This window comes from Emydura macquarii, unplaced genomic scaffold, assembly GCF_026122565.2.
Source record: "Emydura macquarii macquarii isolate MOO-44397 ecotype Brisbane River unplaced genomic scaffold, CSIRO-AGI_Emac_v2 contig_1499, whole genome shotgun sequence".
NCBI classification, from domain to species: Eukaryota; Metazoa; Chordata; order Testudines; family Chelidae; genus Emydura; species Emydura macquarii.
In genome coordinates this window covers 138,446-164,116 of record NW_027131636.1, presented here as the reverse complement: position 1 = coordinate 164,116, position 25,671 = coordinate 138,446, and the positions used below count along the sequence as shown (strand labels likewise).

Below are 25,671 nucleotides of genomic sequence, written 5' to 3'. Positions count from 1 at the left end.
AATGAGTCCCTATCCTGTTTTTCTTGGGGACTATGAAATATGCAGAATATCCATTTAGCAGAAGGTTACTCTAGAATCTTTCACCAACTGCAGACACTCATCAGTCTTCTTGTTAAATAAAGTAGGTTAGACAAAATGCAAGTCCTGATATTTCACGCCTTCCCGGGGAACGCAAAGGAGCGCAGTCAAGATTCCCACCTCATGACTATTCCCATGTCTATCCCTCCAGAAGCAGAGCTGGCTGCATGCACTGCAGCTTGAAGGGACATTTTGGCCACCAGTTTGCTTTGCTCAATGAGGGCCTGGAAATGAGCTCTGTTTTCAAGAGAATTTTTCTTTGAAGGTCAAGATCTTGGAGTAAATGTTAAAAGGACAGTTCCTGCTCTATTGGCAGAGCCAGTGGTACCAGTGGGTGAAAGCTCCTGTGGATTGAGAAGGAAACATTCCCGTCTCCATGAGATTTTGACACCAGAGGAGAAAACTATGTTTCTCAGTACAGTCAGACCTGAAAGAAGAGTAGACTGAGGATAAGGGCAGTGTGTAAGTTTCTGGAGTCTGGAGCATTTCAACAGCTGAGACTGATTGATCCAGTGCATCCATGGTCATTGTAGATATTTATGGGGATGGGTCAGCATCGTCGAAGAGTCTACTTTGGAGCTTGTGCCTCACGGGTTTGAGGGGAAAATGAGCAGCAAATACTGCACTTGGCTGAGATATATGCCTCTCAAAGTCAACAGGGACAGCATCAGTGTTCATCACTCACTGAGGAGGAGCAGGGGCAGGAGATGCAGTTCCTAAACCCAGGATTCTGGAAATAGTTTTTGTCCAGGGGAAGTGACTTCCCAAGGCAGAGACACACTAAGGCCTGGTCTACACTGTGAAGTTAGGTTAATGGAATGCAGCTTCCGTCAACCACATAATATATGTATCTTCATGGGCAGGTCCGTTCCGCAGACCTAAATTGCTGTAAAAATCAACTTAATAAACACACCTCCATGAGAGGCAAAGCACTGAAGTCAAATTGGATGGGTCGAAACAGTGACAGTGTAGGCAGTGTATTGTGAAAATCAACATCATTGGCCCCTGGGAGGTATCCCACAATGCTACGCTGTGACCGCTCTGGACATTGGCACTCTGCTGCACTGCAGCTACGTACACAGGAAGCAGCCCTCCCCTGGTCAAGTCCTGGGAAATTTTGAATTCCCATTTCCTGTTTGGTCAGCGTGGATAGAGCTTCCCAACAGAACTGATCATGGCAACTGCACGCCTCAAACGTGCTCCAGATCCAGTAGATCTGAGGTGCTGGATCTCATCCATCTGTGGGGAGAAGAGGCTGTTCTGGCTCAGCTCCAAGCCAGCAAAAGAAATCTGGATATCTACAAAAAGATATCACGTGGCATGTTGGAGAAGGCACACAACAGTGCTGCATTAAAATCAAAGAGCTGAGGCAGGCGTATCAGAAAACAAAGACGACGAACAATTGTTTTGGATCGTCACTGAAAACACACCGCTTTTACAAGGAGCTGCATGCAATTCTCAGTGGTGACTCCACCACCGCCCCAAGTCCAGAATGAATGACGGTGGTTCTGTGGATGAGGAAGAGGAGGATGAGGAGACCAGGAGGATAGGTGAGTGAGGTATCCATTCTCCCTGAAAATCAGGAGCTCTTTGTTATCCCAGAGCAGCCCAGCTGGATGAAGGAAAGCATGACTGACCGTAATGCCAGGGAAGGCACATCTGGTGAGTATGTGATGTAAATCACATTTCTGGGGTTACAGCCCTAGTCTGCGCTCAGGTTAAAGCAAAAAAAAAAAAAAAAAAAAATACTGTGTGGTGCAGTAGGGATTGACTTCCTCTTGTTGGTCCACTTAAGCATAGGGTTGTTCCCAGAAAAGACTATTTATGTGCACATGGATGGCCCAAGAATCCTCCACGGATATCTCCAGGAAACTTGCATGTAGGTACTCTGCAATTCTTTGCAGGAGGTTTCTGGGGAAGGCAGTCTTATTTCTTCCACCATGATAGGACACTTGCCCCTGCCACTGTGTTATTAAATGTACAGGCATCATCATGGAACATAGCTTAGCAGCATAAGGGCCAGGCCTGTTCTGAGGCTTGCAGCAAATCCTCCCTTTCCACCTTTGTTACCCACAGGAAACTGATATCACACATGGTCACGTAGGGAAGATGGTGCAAGTTTACAATACTTGCCCAAAATACTCAGTGCATGCGAGCCCCCTGCCATGCACAGTTACTTGCATCCCTCCATCGCATGTTCCTTGGCATGAGATTGTTCTGTGTGTTACGGATCTGGGAATGGGTGCCCATAAATTTTCTGTAGGGACACTTCAATTGCACCCCCCCACCAAACCGCTAGTACTGCCTCTTAAAAAACCGAATTTTGAGAGGGTAAACAGAGCCAAACAGCCCAGTTGCTTGGGGAATTGTGGGCTTGCGCAGCAGGCACAGTGTTCTGAAGATTTCCCAAAACTGGATCCACCAGTCCTTTACTCACCATGGCTGCAATGCCATGCCGACCCATGCAATATGTAGAGATTAGTATGTGGAGCTAGCATTCACTTGGGAATAATAAGGGGAGTTCTTTTTACATTGCAACACTGCTTTTTGTCCATGCGGACAGCTAACAATGGGTACCCTGTGCTGTGCTTGTCTTACAGTGGACAGTGTGGCCTTCAGCACATCCTCCACTCCCTGCTGAGAGGCTGCCGCAGATTACAACGCAAAAAAGAGGACTTGGGATGACATGATGAGGTGACTGGCTCTGTGGATGTAGGGAAGGCGGTGGACGTGATATACCTTGACTTTAGCAAAGCTTTTGATACGGTCTCTCACAGTATTCTTATCAGCAAGTTAAAGAAGTATGGGTTGGATGAATGGACTATAAAATGGATAGAGAACTGGCTAGAGCATTGGGATCAACGAGTAGTGATCAATGGCTCCATGTCTAGCTGGCAACCGGTCACAAGCGGAGTGCCCCAGGGGTTGGTCTTGGGAATGGTTTTGTTCAACATCTTCATTAATTATCTGCAGGATGGCATAGATTGCACCCTCAGCAAGTTTGCAGATGACACTAAGCTTAGGGGGAGTGGTAGGTACCCTGGAAGGTAGGGATAGGATACAGAGTGACCTAGACAAATTGGAGGATTGGGCCAAAAGAAACTTGATGAGGTTCAACAAGGACAAGTGCGGAGTCCTCCACTTAGGAAGGAAGAATCCCATGCACAGCTACAGACTGGGGACCGACAAGCTAGGCGACAGCTCTGCAGAAAAGGACCTGGGGGTAACAGTGGATAAAAAGCTGGATAAGAGTCAGCAGTGTGCCCTGGTTGTCAAGAAGGCTAATGGCATATTGGGCTGCATTAGGAGGGGCATTGCCAGCAGGTCACGGGAAGTGATTATTCCCCTCTATTCGGCATTGGTGAGGCCGCATTTAGAATATTGTGTCCAGTTTTGGGCCCCCCACTACAAAAAGGATGTGGACAAGTTGGAGAGAGTGCAGCGGAGGGGAACCAAAATGATTAGGGGACTGGAGCACAGGACTTATGAGGAGAGGCTGAGGGAACTGGGCTTGTTTAGTCTGCAAAAGAGAAGAGTGAGGGGGGATTTGATAGTGGCCTTTAACTACCTGAAAGGGGGTTCCAGGGAGGATGGGGCTAGGCTGTTCTCGGTGGTGGCAGATGACAGAACAAGGAGCAACGGTCTCAAGTTGCAGGGCGGGAGATCTAGGTTGGACATTAGGAAAAAGTTTTTTACTAGGAGGGTGGTGAAGCACTGGAATGGGTTACCTAGGGAGGTGGAGGAATCTCCATCCTTAGAGGTTTTTAAGCTGAGGCTTGACAAAGCCCTGGTTGGGATGATATAGCTGAGCTTAGTCCTGCTTTGAGCAGGGGGTTGGACTAGATGACCTCCTGTGGTCCCTTCCAACTCTAATATTCTATGATTCTATGATTCTATGTTCAACAAAATAATGAATGCCTCTGCAGCTGCTGACACAGAGCTAAGAGCCTAGATGATTTCACTGTCCAAAAAACTGAACATAGAGAACAGGAAAGCAGCCCTGGAGCATGAAACTGCAGAATGAGATGCTGAGGGATCAATCCGGCTTGTTGAGGCATCTGGTTGAGCTGCAGGAACAGCAGTGCCAGGATAGACTCCCTCTGCAGCCCTGGCTAAACTATCAGGAACAAGCACTCTCTTTCCAAGCCCCCACCCCTCAAGCGTAGCAGGAGGAGGTTAAGCAGGGTGCAGTACATGCTCCACTCGACATCAGCTGAGGGGAGCAGGAAGAGGTGGCAGCCTCTATAACATATGGGAATGTGTGGGCTTTACAGTTTGCACAGACAACCATGGTTTTGTATCCCCTCCCAGTCCCACTACAACGTTTTCCAACTGTTAAATTATTTTCCTTTCCGTCCACTGTTAAGGATGATCAATAAAATTTAACTTCTTTGAAAGTCTTGACTCTTTATTTATTACAAGCAAGGGGATTGGTGGTGAGAGAAGGAGAGGTGTAGGAACAGTGCTTCAAGAGTGGAAGATGGGAGGGGAGATCACAGCACAGGTAAGTGCCGCACATTACTGTACTTCATTACAAAAATAGGTTTTCAATGCGTCCCTGAGGCTTCCCAAAGCTCCTCATTGGGCTCTCAGCGTTGCACTGGTATCTGGCTGCTCCAAGTTTGCAGCCAGCCTATCTGCCTCCACGACCCAACCCAAGGGAAACTTCTCCCCCTTTGTCTCACAGACATTATGGAGCACACAGCAGGCAGAGAACTATTGGGATGTTGCTTTCACTCAGGTCTAATCTAGTGAGCAAACTGCACCAGCGAGCCTTTAAATGTCCAAAGGCACATTCCACCACCATTCTGCATTGCTCAGCCTATTATTGAACCACTCATTGTTGTCCAGGCACCTGGTTTACAGCTTCATTAGTCAGGGGAGCAAGGGTTAGGCGGGGCCTCCCAGGATCAATACTAGCATTTCAACATCATCAATGGTTATTTTTTGGTCAAGAAAGAAAGTCTCAGCTTGCATATTTTTGAACAGACCTGAGTTCCTAAATATAAGCATGGCATGCACCTTTCCAGACCACCCCACACTGATGTCAGTGAAGTGTCCCCAGTGATCCACAAGGGTCTGCAACACCATGGAAAAGTATTCTTTTCAGTTTATGTATTCTGTGGCAACATGGTCCAGTGCTAAGATAGGGATACGTGTGTCATCTATTGCCCCACCACAATTTGGGAACTCCACTGTGGCAAACCTGTTCACTATGTCCTATGCGTTTCCCAAAGTCATTACCCTTCTTAGTAGAAGTCTATTAATGGCCCTGCACACTTGCCTCACAGCAGATCCTGCGGTGGGATTTACCAACCCCAAATTGATTCCCAACTGACCGGTAGCAGTCTGGCGTTGCTTGCTTTCACAGAATGATAGCCACTCACTTCTCCACTGTCCGATCAGGTCTCAAGCAAGTATTCATGCGCTTCAGGGCTGGGACAGTTCTGCACAAAGTTCAAGGAAAGTAGCCTTATGCATTTGAAAGTTCTGCAGCCACTGCTCGTCATCCCAGACCTTCAGAAAGATGCGATCCCACCAGTCAGTGCTGGTTTCCCAGGACTAGAAGTGGCGCTCCATCAACTGCAATTGATGCATGAAAGTCAGCAGCAACTGGGAATTATTTCGTTCTATGGCTTGTAGCAGGGTGCCTTGAGTTACATCACAATATTCCATGCTGCAGCTCTTGTCTCGACCTTGGGAAATAATGCAGGATAAGTCATGAGGTACTTGTGATGCTCGCAATGATAGAGCAGAGCTGAGCAGGCTTCATGCCTTTCCGGCAATGGCGTACGTGCGGCAGAGACAGGGCTTCAAAAATGCCGTGAAAAACTGTGTGTTTGTTTAGGACAAAAAGGGAGGGGGGAAGGGAGGATATTGCATCATGGGAGGACAAAGATCTTCCCAAAAGCCCCTGTGGCTAGTTGCACTGTGGGATAGTTACCCACAGTGCACTGCTTTGCTTATCGATGCAAGCACAGCTGGTCGGGACCCAATCCTCGGACGCAATGAGCGTGGTGTGATCATGCTAATCCGACTTCATTAGTTCGGCAGGTGAATGTCAACTGAAATTAAATCAATTTCACTTTGCAGTGTAGACATATCCTCAGAAGTGCTAAGACAAAAACTCAAACCATACTAAAATATTAAAGAAAAACTATTTACAATATATTTATAGATTTGAAAAAGAAAGAAGCACTGAGAAATCTATGGACATAGATTCTGACTCAATCCATGGGGCAGTAAGAAGGAACTAGAGAGGTGTCAGTCTGCCCCATTCCTCATATCCTTGGTTCAGAGCATGAGGAGAACAATTGCATAGGCATGGACTAATGGACACCACTTGCTAGAAATCTCCAATCTTAGGCATATGGGGAGCATGTGTATCCATGTGTGAACCAGACATGGGACCCAACACTAGAAGAACCACCTCAAAATATCAAGATACACATTTTATTTTACGTTTACATATCACATGAATTTTAAACTATTCTTTTTCTCAACAGTTCTTCAGCACCAACAGTAGAGTAGTGCACAGTTATTTTATCTCCTCACCTCATTCCTGAAAAGAAGTTGTCACCATTAATGTGGCTAACATCTCTGAAGGAAACAGACACACTGCAAAGCAAGCACTAGCAGAGCATCCCTTTTAACGGTCCAGAAGAATATTTAATTTTCCTGCTTCTAAAAAGAAACCCACAGCATATGTAACTGGTATTTCTTCTATTATTTTCAAAGATTCAAGTGATTAAATCCAAATCCATTTTTAAAAAAATAAATGGAGGAGAAAACTGAGCAGTGCATACAGTTTTCTTTTAACTGTTCACTAGATATTTTGCACTTTCACCTGAGATCTTTTAATAGTAACAAAATAATGCATAAAAAATCTACTGTAATCTTCTAGGGATTTTTGCTTCAGTACCATTTTGCTGCACTCCTGGGAATCCTATTACATACCCTAGAACAAATTTTTCTAATAGTCATATTAAATCTTACCAGACATATATCTTCTCATAACCTGAAATCGTCTAGTTTGAAATTCATGACTGAAGGTTAACCACCCTTATGTCCACAGCGGCAACCAATACTGTTTTAGTGCTTGAACTAACCCCATAGGCACCCAGCAAAAGCATCATAGTCCAGTCAAGAAACTTTCAAAGATGTTGTGATAACCTTCAAATTATCTATTCTGATATACATAAAAATACTTAAAGTCAGAAAGTCATGCCAGATGCAGTAGCAAGCAGTCTATCAAGAAAAGAGGGAAGAGGAAGGACAGAGTGAAAAGAGGGGGACCTCTTCTCATAAGGTGCTCTATCCCAAGAAAGAGATGTCTGGAATGAGAGAAAATGGAGGCTTAAATGGGAGAAAAGGAACAACTTGATCACTAACCCTGCTATTGAAGGGACAGAACCACAAATCTTCAACCTACTACAGATTAGAAAGCAGTGAGCAAAGTAAAGGATTGTATACTTTGTTGCTTATTTCATTGCATCTGACAAAGTGGGTTTCTTCTCACAAAAGCTTATGCCCAAATAAATTTGTTAGTCTTTAAGGTGCCACAGGACTCTCGCTGTTTTGTTGCTTATGTAAGCTAAACTGGCAGGGGAGGAGGGGTTGAAGGGGAGAAGAGGTTAGGAATGCAGTCTGTATCCCTGAACTTGTAGTAATATTACAGGATACTATAACTAAACCTATACGTTATTGTTAAATTGTCTAAGATGATCCTCTTCTCTTTGTCACTTTATCAGATTTGTATCAATAACTTGCTTTTGACAGTGCCCATTTGCTACTGTAAACAGGGGAACCTGCACAGTGATATCGGAGATAACTAAGCCAGTCACTCACTCCCTCTCCAGTAACCCTAACCCTGCTACCTGCCTTCTTCACAGAGACCATTTGGTCCCGCAGGTAGAGAGATCTCTGCCCACAGCACCAAACAGGAACTGTTTAGATGAACAGTTTTGACTGGGCAAAGGTCAATGATCTTGCCTGAGACAGGCATAGCATAGAGGGAGTTACAGTGCAAATCTCCAACCTTACTCCTATTCAGCCAATATAGCTCCTCATGTGAAGCAGCCCCTGCTATTCCAGACTTCAATCCTCCTCCCCCACAAAAACAAAGCACTTCTGTCTTGACCTGCAATTCCATTTGCTGACTCACTTCAAACAATGGAACTGAAGAATGCAAGTAAACTGAAGAGAGGGAGTGATGATTGACTAAATTACTGTTTTTGTCACAATGCTCCTGTGCCTGCAGCATCAAATGGGCACCATGTGAAAATGAGGCTTTTCTGATATTCTGATTGTCACCAAAAATGAATAGGCTTCCCATAGATATCTAGAATGCTTCCTGAAATTTCTGAATTGATCAAATGCAAGAGAAATGCCTCTGAGTAGAGTGTTGGGTCTCACTTTGCTCTACCTGTGTTGGTTTCAAGGTCAAGGCACTGGAAGTGGAACCCAGGATTTCTAGGCCCAACTCCCAGCTCCAAGCACAGATCCTCTGTAAGACCTCTGAAAAGCTCCAGATCTCCAATTGCAAAATAGATACATACCACAAAACTACCCCCAGGGGTCCCATAAGAACAAATTCTTCAGTACACCCATACACCAAAGTAATGAGGACAAACAGGTTCCTAGTTAGAAAGATCCTGAATACTATGAATTTTGCCCACACACACTAGAAGGAAAAAAGCACAACTCTTTCAAACTTCCCCAAAGGCAATAAAATAGTACTGTTCACCCTCAGCAAGTTTGCGGACGACACTAAGCTGGGGGGAGTGGTAGATACCCTGCGAGGTAGGGATAGGATACAGAGTGACCTAAACAAACTGGAGGATTGGGCCAAAAGAAATCTCATGAGGTTCAACAAGAACAAGTGCAGAGTCCTCCACTTAGGAAGGAAGAATCCCATGCACAGCTATAGACTGGGGACTGACGAGCTGGGCAACAGCTCTGCAGAAAAGGACCTGGGGGTAACAGTGGATAAAAAGCTGGATATGAGTCAGCAATGTGCCCTGGTTGTCAAGAAGGCTAATGGCACATTGGGCTGCATTAGGAGGGGCATTGCCAGCAGGTCACGGGAAGTGATTATTCCCCTCTATTCGGCATTGGTGAGGCCGCATTTAGAATATTGTGTCCAGTTTTGGGCCCCCCACTACAAAAAGGATGTGGACAAGTTGGAGAGAGTCCAGCGGAGGGCAACAAAAATGATTAGGGGGCTGGAGCACAGGACTTATGAGGAGAGGCTGAGGGAACTGGGCTTGTTTAGTCTGCAAAAGAGAAGAATGAGGGGGGATTTGATAGCGGCCTTTAACTACCTGAAAGGGGGTTTCAGGGAGGATGGGGCTAGGCTGTTCTCAGTGGTGGCAGATGACAGAACAAGGAGCAACGGTCTCAAGTTGCAGGGCGGGAGGTCTAGGTTGGACATTAGGAAAAAGTTTTTCACTAGGAGGGTGGTGAAGCACTGGAATAGGTTACCTAGGGAGGTGGTGGAATCTCCATCCTTAGAGGTTTTTAAGCTGAGGCTTGACAAAGCCCTGGCTGGGATGATATAGCTGAGGTTAGTCCTGCTTTGAGCAGGGGGTTGGACTAGATGACCTCCTGAGGTCCCTTCCAACTCTAATATTCTATGATTCTAAGTACCTATAGCTACTGCTTCTAGGGTACAAGTACATCCTCGATTGGGGTACGTCTATACTTGTGAGTGGACACAGGCACATGTGCACACACTGCTAGTGCAGGTACCTCACAGTTGCACAACGTTTCTACGTATGCCATTGCTGGCATGGGTATATGCTGTGTAAAGGCATGTACCTGTGTTCACACTGGTCCTTTACGGCACGCGACATAGCACTGCTAATTCAGGGGTGGTATCCCAGAGTCCTTCGTATCACTGGAACACTCCACAAACTACCTTTCTGGTTGTTGCTAGCACTGTAAGCTGCCTTCACATATTTTGGCAACAGCAGCTCCCACTCATCTCACCCTTCTTCCAAACTACTTTGGAGACATGGAAAAAGTCTATGAAGATTTTTTTCTGCTCCTGGTCACAGATAAATGTTCATGAGGTCCAGTACCAGACACTGAATGAGTTCCCTCCAAAGAATTTTGAGATGCCAAAGATGGTCGACCTGGAGGGAAAATGAAAGTCCACTGGCATCCCATGGAACAGATATCCTGAATGCTGAGAATGCTGTGTGTGCCAGGCAACTTCAATTGGAGATCTTCATTAGCATCCACTCGACCTGCGTATCTGTCCCATGCATTCTTGTGTCCCATGTGGAGGCTACAGCGATCTGTGCAGGAAAACCCCCCTGAACTCCTCTATCACAGTGTCCCACAAAAGAAACTCTGAAGCAGAGGGGAAGAAGGATAGATAATGATCACCACTAAGGACACACATTTTGAAGAATCACAGTTACTGCAAATGGTGAGTAAATGGAGATTACTTACTGGAACACAAGATTCTTTAAGGTGTGTGGTCCATATCTGTATTCCACAAGTGGGTATGCGTGCGTGCCGTGAGTCCGAATCCAGAAATTCTTCAAAGCAGTGTCTGTTGACTCGCACATGCGCAGCAGCTTTTCTCATGCTCCTGAATGAGAGTATAAGAGGCAGTGCAGGTCGATGTTCCTCTTCTACCACAATCCAACAGATCTGAAGCAGAGGGGATGGAGGGCAAGTAGGAGAATACAGATTGGGACCACACATCTTGAAGAAGCTCCATTTTTTCGAGTGATGGTCCTTGTGTGTATTCCACACATGGTTGACTGGCAAGCAGTGTTCAGACTGGAAGAGAGTGCAGGGAAGCTGGTAGCAGAGATACTTGCAGTACGGCCATTTCTATGGCTGCATCCACAGTTGCAACTTGAGTTCAAGCCTAGTATGTCATGAACATGTGGACAGGCCTCCAAGTTGCTGCTCTGCAGCAGAACATCCACTAAGGATGCTGTCGAGGCAGCTTGTGCTCTCATGGAGTGAGCTATAATACGCCAAGGAAGGGGAAGTTTTGCTATTTTGTATCATTCTAAGATGCATCCCATACCCACTTTGAAATCCTCTGAAATCCTATGAAATCTTTCTGCTATGGCAACAAAGACACTTGGAGATTTTCTAATGGGTTTGTTTCTTTGCAGACAGAAGGCCAGCCAGAATGCTCCTGACATCGAGAGAGTGCAGTGTCTTGTCTTTAGAAGCAGCACGGGGTTTCAGGAAAAACCACAAGTAAGTATACTGAATGATGTGGAAATCAGAAATGATCTTGGGGAGGAATTTGGGGTGCAACCTAAGAGAAATCTTCCTTTTCTGAAATACCATATAAAGAGGGTCTGCCATCATGGCTCCTAGCTCCCTGACCATTCTGGCTGAAGTGATGACCACTAAGAACGCCACATTTGTGGACAGGCGACACATGGCATACATTGCCATAGGTTCCAAGGGTGGACCTGTGAGTGATTCAGGACAAAATTAAGGTCCCATTACATAAGCACTGGAATGGGTTACCTAGGGAGGTGGTGGAATCTCCATCCTTAGAGGTTTTTAAGCTGAGGCTTGACAAAGCCCTGGCTGGGATGGTGTAGCTGAGATTGGTCCTGCTTTGAGCAGGGGGTTGGACTAGATGACCTCCTGAGGTCCCTTCCAACTCTAATATTCTATGATTCTATGATAAGAATGGCCATGCTGGGTCAGACCAATGGTCCATCTAGCCCACTATCCTCTCTTCCGACAGTGGCCAATGCAGGTGCTTTAGAGGAAATGAAAAGAACAGGTAATCATCAAGCGATCTATCCTGTCACCCATTCCCAGCTCCTGGCAAACAGCAATCCCTGCCCATTGAGACGTTGGTTTAAGGACCAGGGGGAATGTCCTGATCAAGACCTTCATAAATTGCACTGTAGCCAGGTATGTGAAGACAGAACATCCCTCTAACAGAGGGAGGAAGGCACTAATCACTGCTTGGCTTGAAGCAAACTAAGGGCCAGACTTAAGTCTTTAAGGAGAGGAGACAGACTAGGGTAACTGGAATGCACATGGTATCTAGTGAATGTTGGTGATGATGTGCCCAGGCTGAAAAGCACCATCATTTAGCCTGGTAGAAGACTCTAGTAGAATCCTTCCTACTTTGGTTAAGAATTTCCTGAACAGGTTCAGAGCATGAACATTTTATTTCCAATGCCTATCCAAGTATCAGGCCATAAGGTGGAGTGAGCCCGGGTAGGGTGCTTAATCTTCCCACAACCTGAAATGGGGATATCTTGATAGGTGAATGTGAAAACATCATTAGGAGTTCTGTGAATCAGAATTGTCTGGACCAGCAGAGTGCCTGGAGGATGATGGTGGCTCTGTTGCGACAGATCTTCTGTACAACTTGAGGTAGAAGAGGGATGGGAGGAAAGATGTATCTGAGGTCATCCATCCAGGAGAGCATTGCCCTGGGAATCACAACCTATGGTTCCCCTGGAGTGATACATGGGAAGCTTTTTGTTCATCTGGGATGCAAAGAGGTCTCATAGTGTGACTGTTGGTTAGAATTGTGTCATGGATCTCTCATTTGCGGTCTGCAGATAAGCATTTGCTTAACCCATTTGCCAGAGAGTTGTGAACACCCAGGAGGTATGTGGCCTGTATCATAATGTGGATTCTGTTCCAAAGTCTGACTGCTTCCAGACAGAGGAGACGAGATTGCGCTCTTCCCTGTCTGTGCTGATACCGTCTGACATTATCTGTACATGGAACAACATATGAGGGGACAGAGGCTTTGCACGTAAGGCGGACCACTCTCAGTTCTAGCAAGTTTATATGTAGCCTGGCCTGGCCTCTCATGGGCTCCAGGTACCCTGAGCTGTGTGATAGCTTGGGTGAATGCTCCACCCCATGAGGAAGCATCTCTCAAGATGGAGTCTCTTGGTATGGGAGGCTGAAAGGCATCCCCACCATGACCTTGTTTGGGTTGGACCACCGAGAGAAGGAGGTGAAAACTCTGGTGGGAAAAGTCACATTGCAATTGATGTGATCCCAATTTAGTTGATAGGTCGAGTGGAGCCAAGCTTGCAGGCACCATAAGAGGAGTCTTGAAAATAGTGACACATAGGTGCATGCAGTCATGTTGAGACATCACTGCGCCATAGGTTACAATTTGCAGATGATGCAAGAGGTCAAGTTGCTCATTGTGTAAAATCCATTTGTGGGGAGAAAAGTTCTTGCACGGATTCAGTTCAGTCATACACCTATAAAAATGATTGGTTTTGCGGATGCCCAAAACAGACTTTTCTGTGTTTATGCAAACAGCTAAAGTGGCAAGAAGGTGCCAAAGAGTACCTGTTGTTGATATGACTTCCTGACAAGATCGGCTTACCAAGAGACAAATCGTCCAGATCATCCATATAGCTCTGGTGTTGTATCTGGGTTGCTACCATAGCGAAAACTTTTGTGAATACCCTGGGTGCCATAGCAACCCCAAAGAGGAGGATGCAAAAATTGGTAGTACTTTTGTGCATCCATGAAGCGCAGTAATTCCCTGTGAGGTTGGTGAATAGCATCCTTCATCTTGAAAGCCATGAACCACATCCCCTTTTGAAAGGACAGGATTTTAGTTGCCAGAATAATCATCCTGAATTTCATCTTTCAAATAAAGATGTTGAGTTGCCAAAGGTCCAAGGGGGGTCTCCACCCTCCATCTCTTTGGGGAATTAGGAAATATGGGGAATAAAACCTTCCCCCTTGGCACTGAGGCAGGGCATATTCTATCGACCCCATTGTAAAATGGATTCTGCCTCTTGCTGAAGAATCAGTTGGTGAGAGTGATCCCCAAACAGGGATCAGGAGGTAGAAGACTTCCTTCTTCCAAGAAAGGCATCCCCCAGAGACTGTTGGTCTAGACCCTCTCTTGAACAGAACAGATGAAACTTCCTATTTGTGGAGGTGGCTAAAAGGTCCACTTTTGGAAGTCGTCAGGTTTCAAATATGCCATTAAGGGTATGAGAGTCTAATTTCCATTTGTAATCTGGGGAGAAGTGTCTGCTGAGTGCATCGGCCATAGTGTTATTAATGACAAGAAGGTACAATGCTGAAATGTGTGTATGATGGATTAGGCACCAGTTCCATTCGGTGCTCAGAGAGGGCAATCTCACTGCCAGTTGATATAAAACATGCAGGCTACGTTGTCTGTCATGACACAAGGAGAGTCAGAACTCTCCTTCTCTGGACCTTTCAAGGAGGCCTCAGGAGTCTTCCCCTTTCTGGCGAGTGCTGAGACAAGGTTGAAGGAGCGCTGGATCTGCCCAGAAACTGTTGTATAAGAGCGTTCACCTGTGCTGGCTCTGAAGCAGGGCTAAGGGAAAGCTCCAACATAAGTAGCCTCAACTTGATCTCCAGGGTCTTCTTCACACTGGAATTAAGGGTGAAACATTTATGGGATATGTGACTCTTCTAGGCAACAAACACAAATGGAGTATCACTGCTAACCAGGATGGCTTCCTGGCAAGCAAGTCAGCATTTATACCCTGGTGAGCCAGGCATGCCTTCCTGAGGAAGGCAAGCCTCCCTAGAAGGAGGGGAGAAGAAAAAAATAATCCTTCGAACTATTAAATCTAATTAATAAATTAGACTGACCTAAACTAGCAACTAAGAAAAAATTATTTTAGCTGAGGCACACTTGAGGTGGTTGAGAAGGAACTGAGGGTGGTTTGCCCAAGAAAACCTATATAGCCTCAGTGCATGGCATAAGGATCAATAGGACACATGTGGGCCAAAAAGTCATTGCTATCGAAGGTCTTCAATCAAAGGTGCTTGGGTGCATGCACACCTGAAGAGGAACACCCATAAGGGCACTACTTGAAGAAGAGCAGGTTCCTGTGCCAAAGAGACAAGACAACCTTTCTAGATTCATACTGGGGAAGCAGTCCAGATGCTCAGATCTTTGACACTATGGCCAAGATTAACTCAGACAAGAGCATCCCCATAGTTATGGAGTCTATGACAAATGCCATTTTCAGGACACATGGTATTTCATGATGGACTTCAGTCACAGTGGTCATTTACCATACTTACTTTTCAAGGACAGAATCTCTAGTTGCCTGAGGAGCTGCAAAAGCTAAAAAATACTATGCTAGAACTCATAGCAATAAGAGATAATCCTGGGCCTTATGCCCAAAAATCTATCATCAGGAAAGTAAGTCTGCAGAGATAAACATCTTGGACTTTCAGAGGGGTAGCCGTGTTAGTCTGTTTTTAGCAAAACAGCAAGAGTCCTGTGGCACCTTAAAGACTAACAAATGTATTTGGGAATAAGCTTTCGTGGACAGAAACCCGCTTCGTCGGATCTTGGACTTTGGTGGAAAAGTCACAGAAACATCAGATATACATATTTGAAGATCCTACTGAACACATGAACATCAGATTCATTAAAGGGCCAACAACCATTAAATTGCTTCAAAGATCTGATTCCACACAATAAAAAGAAAAGAATTGACCTGTTACTGGCAATATAGAAATTGATACTATGCTGGATCACTGCACAACTGTATAAAGTGAGAAAGAAAAGGAGACTGCTAAACAAATGCCTCCCACTGTAGGCCTTACAAGAGCCCTAGGCATAACTAACAGTATGAACCAAAGGCTGTGAATTGAACCAGTGTATGCCAGGCCTTGGCAGAATGGCAACATACTAGGTATTAGAAAGCACATTCCTGACCTGAGAGGATGATACAGAAACACCCAGAGTTCTCAAGTAACTGCATAAAACACATTTCTAGGAGATGATACAGGAACATAAAGACCCTTCATAAGATAAGACGGGAAGGACAAGATAATGGATGATGATGTTTTGTTCAGACTAGCAGGTATAAGGCATAGGATTATAATGAAAAGCATATGGAATGTAATATGTAACTTCTTTGTATCAGTGTATGGAAAGAGAAATCATGTGGGGCATCTTTGTACTAGTCTAGGGGATAGCATCCTGGTGTGCTGGCTGAACTGGTACCTTGTCATGGGCATACGTGTTAGTGTACTACGGGGTACTAGGACCATACTTTGTCGACAGTAAACCTGTCCATGTGCCTTCACCACCAAACTAAGCCTGTGATCTTTCTTTAACAATGAGGTCTGCAGAATCAACACGCTGCATTTTCTGCTAGTGCAGCTAACATCAGCGCTCCAAGAATAGCAGCACTAGCAACATTAACACGGAAGCATTAGCAACACTCCACATCACAAACACCACTCTGCAAAATTCCACATCAAAATCAATATGCACATGACAAGTTATTGATGGAAATAATGTTCACTGAACTGTAGCAGTTTTCTGGGAGAATGTGGATTTTCCACAGCTAAATTAATTAATAAAATCATGTACCTACAAGCTGCAAAGCACACTCCTGAACTTGATGAAACATGTAAGTGAATGACCCACATTTTCAGCTAGCTATTTTCTACTGGTTCTACAGACTGGCAGTACCTTCTTGCTACTACAGTATATAGCGCCTCTCCCCTCCTCTCCCCCGCCCCAATCATTTTTAAAAGTACTAAATGTAGCTTGTTACTATAGATTACTGTTTAAAGTTTTACCTTTGTTTTGAAGGTACATCTACAGTAAATATTTGATGTACGAGAGCATGGTCCACATTCTCCTTCATGACAAAGGTTTTCACATGTATGAATGAAATCTGTGAAAAATGAAAATGTAAGAATTAAGCCTTTTAATATAACATACTGGTACTTTAAATCTATGTCATATCAACACCAGTGGTCACAATGAGTCTTCTGCATGAGTCAGCAGCTTGCAGGCACAAGACACTGCCTTCAAATCACCTTCTCTTTTAATATTTCTCATGTATGTTACAGATTTTATGTCATAAAAAGTATAAGAACTAAGTGTATAATAAGATTTGCAACTTAAAAGTTGTGTATTGCTTTAAAATATTTTATAAAAAGGCTCAAAATTGTGCTTGTTCATTTTAGTGAAGCTATGACCTCTAGAATTTCAATTCCACAATTTTAATACTACTAGTATTAAATATATACATTTTGATAAACACTTTTTACAAATATATAAAAACAAACTTCTCCTTTAATGCGGTGCTGTATAACCAGATGAACAACTGAGGAGCACTATGGTTAAAAATCATCTTGAAAACGCAAAATTTCATTATCTGTATAATCAGATTAATTTTTTAAAACAAAAAATATTAAACTAATTTGTTTTTCACTATGTATACTGACTGTCTGCACTTTATCTAGCTTGGAAAAAGGAAAACAAAAGTTGGCCATTTCCATAATATCTGTGGTTCTTCAAAATGATTGCTTATATGGATCCAAACTATATGAGATGCATGGTGCCTTGTGTGCATGAATTTAGCAGTCTTTTGAAAGAAGCATTTATTGGAGAAAAAAGTTTGCCCAGCTCTAAAGAGCAAGTTGCTTCATCTGAAGAATTTTGAACAGAATGAAAATTTACCTGAGTTTATCTGAAAATTTCTTCTCTCTAAATAAATCAGATCCATTACAGTGGGTCTTCAGCCTAATTTACAGCTTTGAAGGCCAAACCAGACCTGTCAGTTATTGGAAGGAAATGATCCAGCCCTTATATAGCATGCCAGTTTGAGATAAAATCCACTGCAAAAAATAACTGCGGGGTCAGTAGACTAATATGGAATTCATTTCAAGAATAATTATTTATGGACCTCAGATCTTAAGGAAAAACTTCAAAATTTCTCATTTGAATCAAAAGATATGGTGGATAGCAGTTTGCAACAGAGCATCAACTTAGAATGGTTCACAGGTTGAATTTCAGTCTTTGACATAGCTGGGGCTCAATCTATTAATTACTTTGAAAATTAGGACCAATGCCTTAAATTGGCATAGGTTACTGACATGCTCACGACAGCCTCAGCTGTGGAGCAGGCAGGTAGACCCATTCTGTCCCAGCTGGACCCTGTGCATCTTCACATTCAGCTTCAGATACAGCAAACTATAATGATCCAACCTGGAGGTGACAAATGCAGAGATCACTGTGACCATTCATCCCAGAGGAAGGTACAAAGTTTCCTAAGATGTTCGAGGTGAAAAGTCATTTTTGGAAACTCATGCAACCTGGTCATTCAAGCTTAGTGAGAAGTCCAACTGGAGTTCGAGGCCTCCTATAAACCTGTTAGCAAGGGGATTACAGACTGAAACACCTTCTTCCACCCTAAAGGTCATCTAAGAACTGGATGTTAAAGTTCAACACTAAACAGATAAGACAATGACCTAATGACCACTCCTATAATGCATACTACTCCTCCCCCAAGCCACTATTGCCTAGAGCTGAAATTGCTCTGGCTCTTCTTAAGTAGTTTAGGCCTTTTTGCCCCACCCATGTGACAGGATAGAGAGGAGGAGGAGACTTGCAAAAGACCGCATCTTCTTGTCTGAGGTTGTCTGTATCATACGTTGTAACAAGAAGTGGGTTTAAGGCAACATGCCCCAGGGGAACCTGTGACTCCATCATGCTCTGAAGGATACAGAGAAGTCGATTCAGCCCATAGCTCAATCTTCGTGTTACCCACCATGAGGGTGAGCAGGAATACCAAACATAGCAGTTTATTTACCATGTTTTCTGCCAGTCTAATGACAACTGAGACCATTTGTGTGGTAAGGGGCCAAAAGGTCCCCTGCTCAGACTACATATTACAGGCCCTTTGCAGGTAGCTATTCTGTTTATCTATCATATACTGCTCCATAAAAATAAGCAGAGGCTCAAGCTGCTGAAATGTCAGGAAACACACAGGAGGGCTTTCCCTCTGCCAAAGAGAGCAAACCTGGCAAAATAGTTCTAATGATTCTGGAGCTGAAGTTTAAACTTTTTTTTCATTTCATCTTCTCCTCAGAAGTAGGGAGAGTCTGGAACTGCCTGCACTGGTACAGACAGAATAAAAAAATTGGCTGGATCTTCCGGGAGTTGGCCACACACCTTCTTGCCAGAGATTGGCAGGGCCAGTTTTGCCTTCAGAATGACAAATAGGTTGATGATTTAGTGTAAAAGATATGTGAACCTTAGTCAGAGAAAATGTGATTTTAATTTGGCTTCAAAAATTCAAGGTCTGTCTCCATTAGCCTCCCAATAAGCTTTTAAAAACCCTTGAACAGAACAGGGAGGAAGAGTCACAACCGTTTGGCAATAAGGAGAGTTATGAACTCTCTGGAGGTAAGATTGTCAGTAGTATCTTCATTTTCCCATTACGTTGTTGAGAAAGAGCGCTGGAGGAGGGAATTGCTGGTGAGAAGGCTCTGAAGTCCACTTAGGCAAAGGAGATCTTGCTGAGAGAAGTCTTTTTTCTCTTTCCTCTTCTAACACAATTGCCCTGGGGTCTTCTGAGATACGGGCAACTGTATCGATGTAGCTCAACAGATCTAAGAAATTTTTATTCCACGTGGATACAATGGACTTATTGTTGAAGGAACACATCACCAAGGAGTCATTAAAGTAGTAGATGAGGCCTCACCTGATCCATGGTGAACAGGAGGACTCTCAGTAAGTGATCTCAGAGTAGACCGTGAACTCTATCCCTGGGAGCAGCAAGGCAGAAAGGGCAAGGCCCTCATGGGAAGGCCCAGAAGAACACCAGATTAAATGTTATTCAAAAGTTTCACTTTTATTATATATATTGTTTGTTTATAGTTAACTTTTCCGTAAAGGATGAAGGGGATTGACAGGGAAATGACACTTTGCAGAGTTCAGATAGCTGGCTAGAGAGATCTGGAGGAACTAGAGACATGGGGATGTAGGCAGAGTTCATATGCAGTCCCATTGGACATTGCTCTCTAGAAATTTCTGCACTTGCTTCCCACAACATGAGTACCACCTGCAGTGGGGATCCACGTAGACAATGCTCCAAAAGCTGGTCAGTTTCATTTGTTTCTAGACAGCTGCACTTTCTGGTTCTGAAGTACAATTACAATTATACAAAATTTGGGTTGCAAATTGTACAGAGACTTTTATAAATCCAACTTGACTACAACCACACAGTCCTGAACATATTTCTACTCATACTGGATTTTATGTTCATTATGAAACAACTTTTTTTTAAAAATATGAGTCTGGACTACCTGCCTCTTTAATAATGGAATGTATTTGTAAGTGTTAAAAGCAGAAAGTTCTACTTACCACAGCTACCACAAGGTAGAAGTTTACCACATGTTTTTCCACACGATGGGATGGGATCCGTGCATAGTTTACGTTCAATACGTCCTAGTTCTAGTAATTTGCTAAGAGGAGTCTTCCCACAAGGACAGCAGTGCACTACTTGGGGAAGTTGTGGACAAAGTTGGCAGGGCTGAGGATGGCATATCTGTGTACAGCTATGCCTTCCACAATTTAATTTTCTAAAAAGAAATACAGAAGGAATTATAGGGATATCACAGTCACTAAGAGTTGAATAAAATGCAATTTTTGTTTTTGATTTTTGGGGAGAAAGAGGCCCTTACTTGTCACATGTCTTCTGGCAAGAGAACTTTCCAAATCCATCAGAGAGCTCTTCGTTTGTTCCACACAATACATCTCGAAAGGTACTTCCACAGTAACAGACTAAAGGAGAACAAACAATAAGAAAATATAGTATTACCACAAACCACATACAAAGAACACTGAAAATCACACATACAGGACTATACTAACTTTGAAAAACTGAACATAAAATTTCAAAATGTATCAAAACGACTTTTAAAAGTGTACTTTAGTTGCTCTATTTAGACTTGACTTAGCTGTGTATGTTTCTGTTGCTGTATAGAGGCTCAATTTCTATACTACTTATATTAACAAAAGACACTGCAACAGAAGAGGAGCAATAAAAGGGACAAACTACATGCAAAAGAGGGCTTAATCAGCACAGCTATACTTGAAATTCAAAAAATAATGCAAGTTAAATAAAAGTTCTCATTCAAGGTGATCTTAAACAAAACTTAAGAAAATTTACACAAAAAGAAATACAAGCATTTTCTTTGTATATAACTCAGAGAAATGTACCGATATTATTATACTACTAGACATCTGGATATCATAGGTGTCACATGAGTTATCAGACCAGAGGTAAAATACTTTAAGCCACTTGAAAAGTGTAGACACTTTATTTAAGTGTACTTCTTTAAATGCGTTTTTAGACAAGTTTTACATTACTTTTCAAACTACTGATTAAAGAAGTCCTAGAGAGGTTACACATCAGTAAGATTTTCCTATTCCAGATTAAATTAATATTCAAAATATCCTGTAACAGTAGTATATTGCCTGTTTTGATTTATAAAATCCGTGAAGATACATTTTTAAAAGCAAAAAATTGAAATTAAGTGCCTGTCTGAAGCAAGATTTCTCTCTCAAGTTTGGAAGTAAACTGACCAATAAAAGATAAGCATGAATTCAGCTGTTAGATAGATAGGTGCTAGCTGTGCACATCATACATATATACATACACATAATTTATAGAATTACTAATTTATAGAACTTGCCATGATAGCAAATCCACTGCAATATTAATGAAAGATGCACAGCACCAACCCCTATAATTAGGCTGCCACTGTCCATTAAAAAAAATTCTTCTGACCTTTTTTGGAACCACTCTGAATCTTCCATAGAATATTAAAATTTGGCAAGGGGCAGGCTGTGTTTGATGTTAACAAAAGTGAAGATGTCTTTCAAGTTCCAATAAAATAAAGTAACGACACTTAAGAAACAACTTGAATCACAAAGCTAAACAGGTAACAACAAAATGGGTTAGAGGACAGTGCACAAATAATGACTGGAGCTGAGATTTATAAAAAGAAAAGCATTTTAACCTATGGTAGAGGAGTTATCAATGAGGGGGTTTAGTATATACTTGGGGAAAGGAAGATCTCACTTTTAACCAAATGGATAATTTTCCCTAAAAAGTTAGGTGCATGTTTTATTATACCATCTAAAAACCTTTTTGCCTTCCATGTCTTCAAGGGAAGCTGCTTTCCTGTGTCTCCTCCCTCTTGGTCATTTGCTTTCATACCTAAAATTTGAACCAGCAGGAAAAACTGGCCAAGCTCACCATCACACCTTCATCTTCACTGCAATATTAAGTAGGAACAGGAGTTGCCATGATGTAAACAGGACAGAGTGGAGACTGGCTGTTGGCCACGTCCAACTGCTCTATTTGCTCCACTAAAGTCCACAGAGTTTTGGAGATCCACAACAGGAGAAGGCAGTTGGCTAAATTTCCCCAGCTATAGAGCTCTGAATATGCACTGAAGCAAAGCTCCCTTAGTGCCAATATTAAAAAGGATGAAAGCAGCTCTGCCTCCACCTTTCACACTATCAGTACTCTTTTCACTGCACAGAAAACTAGCCTGTACATGTGCTACATTTCCTTCCTTAGCTGTGCATTTTACAAACGTAGTGGAAAAAACGTCTTTAAAATGTACTGCGTACACTCTGACTGTGATTTTAAAAGGCTCATAACTTAATCAAGACAAAACCAAAATTTCAATGGAATAAAGCCATTTCTCTTTAATGTGAGCTATATCCACACCACAATTCAACTTCTTACCATTTTTACTGTTGAAAGTAATCAAAAAAAATCCCAGTTTTTTTCTTTTTAATTTTGTTTTTTTACTTTCAAAAGTGGCTTACTTTTTTTGCTTACTTTCCCAAAAAAACTTTACCTTCAGCCTTAAAATTTAATCCCAAAAGGTGAAATTCTAGATGTTATAAGCAACAAAGTGGTTATGAAGTTATGGCAGTCACCAGTCCCACTATACTAGAAGAGACTTTATGCACTATCCAAATTCTAGATTAAAATCCAGCAGGTGAAATGGCTAATTTCAGGTTTTCCTGGAACAAATAAGTTCTTGCTGCATCAGCAAAAGGACAAACCTGAGAAGTGTTCCTGGGGAATATCAGAATGAATTTTAAATTGTGTTAGCGGTCAGGAAATAATCACTAAATAAAAAGGTTTAAGATGTATTTGCATATATTAAGAATAAGGACTGGTGACTTGTTTTAAATTAAGTGTAACTTCAGCAGTCAATTTTTAAAATCGTAGTTTTAAAGATTATCTGTTCTTTTGCTCACTATTATACTCTAATTTATTTGTTTACTTGCAGTTACTTAACTGAAAGAAACTGAAAAACAGCTTGATCTAACATACAAATCTAAATACGTTTCCACATGTCTGATACCTACCTTGCTGTACTGTAAGCTGGCAAGGCTGACATTTTCCCGTGTGGCACACCTGGACACAGGTATGTCTACTACAATTTAAAGTATTCCCACATACTTTGGAACAATGAATTATGGTGGATTGGCCACAGCGAACTGAATGACTGTAGATAAATATAAAACTATAGTTAGTATAGTATCTTTTACTTGGATTTAAGGATTTCACATATTTTTATTTTAATACAAATAACCCATTTCCAATATATGCTGCAACATTCAAAGGAAACATATTCTATTTGTTAATGACATACACACAGTTCTATAAAGGAATTTGATTTCTGTTTTATTTCTAAGTAAAAGGCAGGGTATTCCATAATGCTGTGGCCTTAGACCCTTTTTTATGTTGTGATGCAAGAGAAGTGTTTGACATCACACTAACTGGGCGTACTGTAATATTTAAAATGCAGGACATGATTTTGCACTTGATTCGATGTCCTGGGGGAATCCAGTGCATTTCTTACCTGAAGATATTTGGATTTCTTTTAAGTGTGACCTTAACTCTGAATTTGCTGAGTTTATAATGCTTGGTTTTGGAATAGTTACAACATCTCTGTGTAGCCTATTTGATAGGTAAAGAATAGGCATATGTTAGGCAGTAAAGCAATGAGCCTACAGGCTTACATCCTAGAAGACATTAGCTTGACCTGTTAGCTTAAGGTTTTGAGGCCTAGGAGCCTTAGCAAGAGTGAGCTGTCAGTTACCCTGAGTTTTGGGGGGAAGTCAAAGGGGGGAGGAGTCAAGGGGGAAGTTCATATAAAATGATAAACTGCAAGAACACTGAACTGATCCTAGACTTGGATATTTTAGGATAAAATGTTGGCAAATTCTTAACCGCAATCTTGAGTTGGCAACGAATTGGCACATATGGAGCTAAAATCATTAATACAGTAACCTATAAAATAACACTAGGTCATCTAGTCCAACCCCCTGCTCAAAGCAGGACTAACCAGGACTAACCTCAGCTAAATAAATATTCTTTCAGAACATCTTATTAAATGTCCCAAAGCCATAAATCTGTCATGGAAAAATGCTAATAAAAAGGAATGTGATTAAAAGGAAATGTGAAAGCAGCAATTTAAAAAAAAAGGAAATTAATATAGAACAAATAGAAAAAGGAGGAAGCTAATGGCAATAAATATGTCTGAATTTAAGAAATTTAGGCAATTAATAAGAGGATTTTAAAAAGCTATCAGTGAAGTACCTAAAGCCATTTTGGTTAGAGTTTAGGGAATAACAATAGGGAACCATTTTTAAATGCATCAGAAAGTAAATGATCATAGCAGTCCTTTCAGTCTTTAACATCTATTAAGCTTCCACATGGAAGATGCAAAGAGATATTTCTCTAGTATAAGTTTCTTTAGCTACTGTCATGTAAGCCTGGGACGTAATTCACACCCATACTAAACTAGCCTTGACCAGCCTTGGGTGAAACTCATGGATTTCACCACATGAAATTAAGAAAAAATGCTCTGCTGCTGCTAAGGCACCCCCACCTCAAGAATGTCCCTAATGAGAGCTATCACACCAAGGGCTTTAGGGAGGATACAGAGAGACTCAACAAATAGTAAAATAGATAAGATAAGCTCTGACCAGTAAATTTATGCTCATCATCTGCACAAACAAGGTCACAACTTGGGTATGAGAGATAAAATGTTAAAAAAAAAAAAAAAAAAAAAAAAAGACTTGAGCAGGGAGGAGGAAACATAGATGCCAGTGTGTGATTGGTTAAATTTTGTTACCTAAGGTTGTTAAATACTATAATAGGTTTAGTAAATTTCAAGGAGGTACCTAGTTTTACCTATATAATGTAAATGAAAAATAATGCTCTTTGGAGAGTCATATCCATATTGCAGTTCAACATCAACCTGCCAGAACTCTTACCCCTCTGCACAATCATGACGTGCAGACACATCACCGGCACTCCCAGACAAGTGGATCCTGATTGGTCATCGGGTGAAGTTTGTCTGTATATTGGGAGTAGTGAGCATAACAGATTTGTTTGGTGTATGTATTCTGTCTGTGTTGCTAATAAATAGATGTTCAGAGCACAGATGTGTAAGACTCTCACTGGGAAAAGATCCTGCAGACCTGTAGAGCAGTGCATAGGATTCTTCTGTCCTAATTGCAGGACTCTGCACTTGTCCTTGTTGAACCTCATCAGATTTCTTTTGGCCCAATCCTCTAATTTGTCTAGGTCACTCTGTATCCTATCCCTGCCTTCCAGTATATCTACCACTCCTCCCAGCTTAGTGTCATGTGCAAACTTACTGAGGGTACAATCTACCCCATCCTCCAGCTCATTAATGGAGATGTTGAACAAAACCAGCCTGAGCACTGACCGCTGGGGCACTCCACTTGTTATGGCTGCCAACTAG

The 25,671-nt window shown here is 42.4% G+C and overlaps 1 protein-coding gene across 2 annotated transcripts in view; it reads right to left on the bottom strand.

The window, feature by feature from the left end:
* Positions 1-25,671, bottom strand: part of NFX1 (nuclear transcription factor, X-box binding 1) — a 211,473-nt gene that overhangs the window by 100,117 nt on the left and 85,685 nt on the right. For both annotated transcript variants that reach the window (XM_067554685.1, XM_067554686.1), the window contains exons 7-10: positions 23,261-23,400; positions 20,548-20,647; positions 20,228-20,445; positions 16,651-16,748 (exon numbers count right to left, since the gene is read on the bottom strand). In XM_067554685.1, coding sequence (XP_067410786.1) covers positions 16,651-16,748; positions 20,228-20,445; positions 20,548-20,647; positions 23,261-23,400 — 556 coding nt within the window. The remainder of the gene's footprint in view (positions 1-16,650; positions 16,749-20,227; positions 20,446-20,547; positions 20,648-23,260; positions 23,401-25,671) is intronic.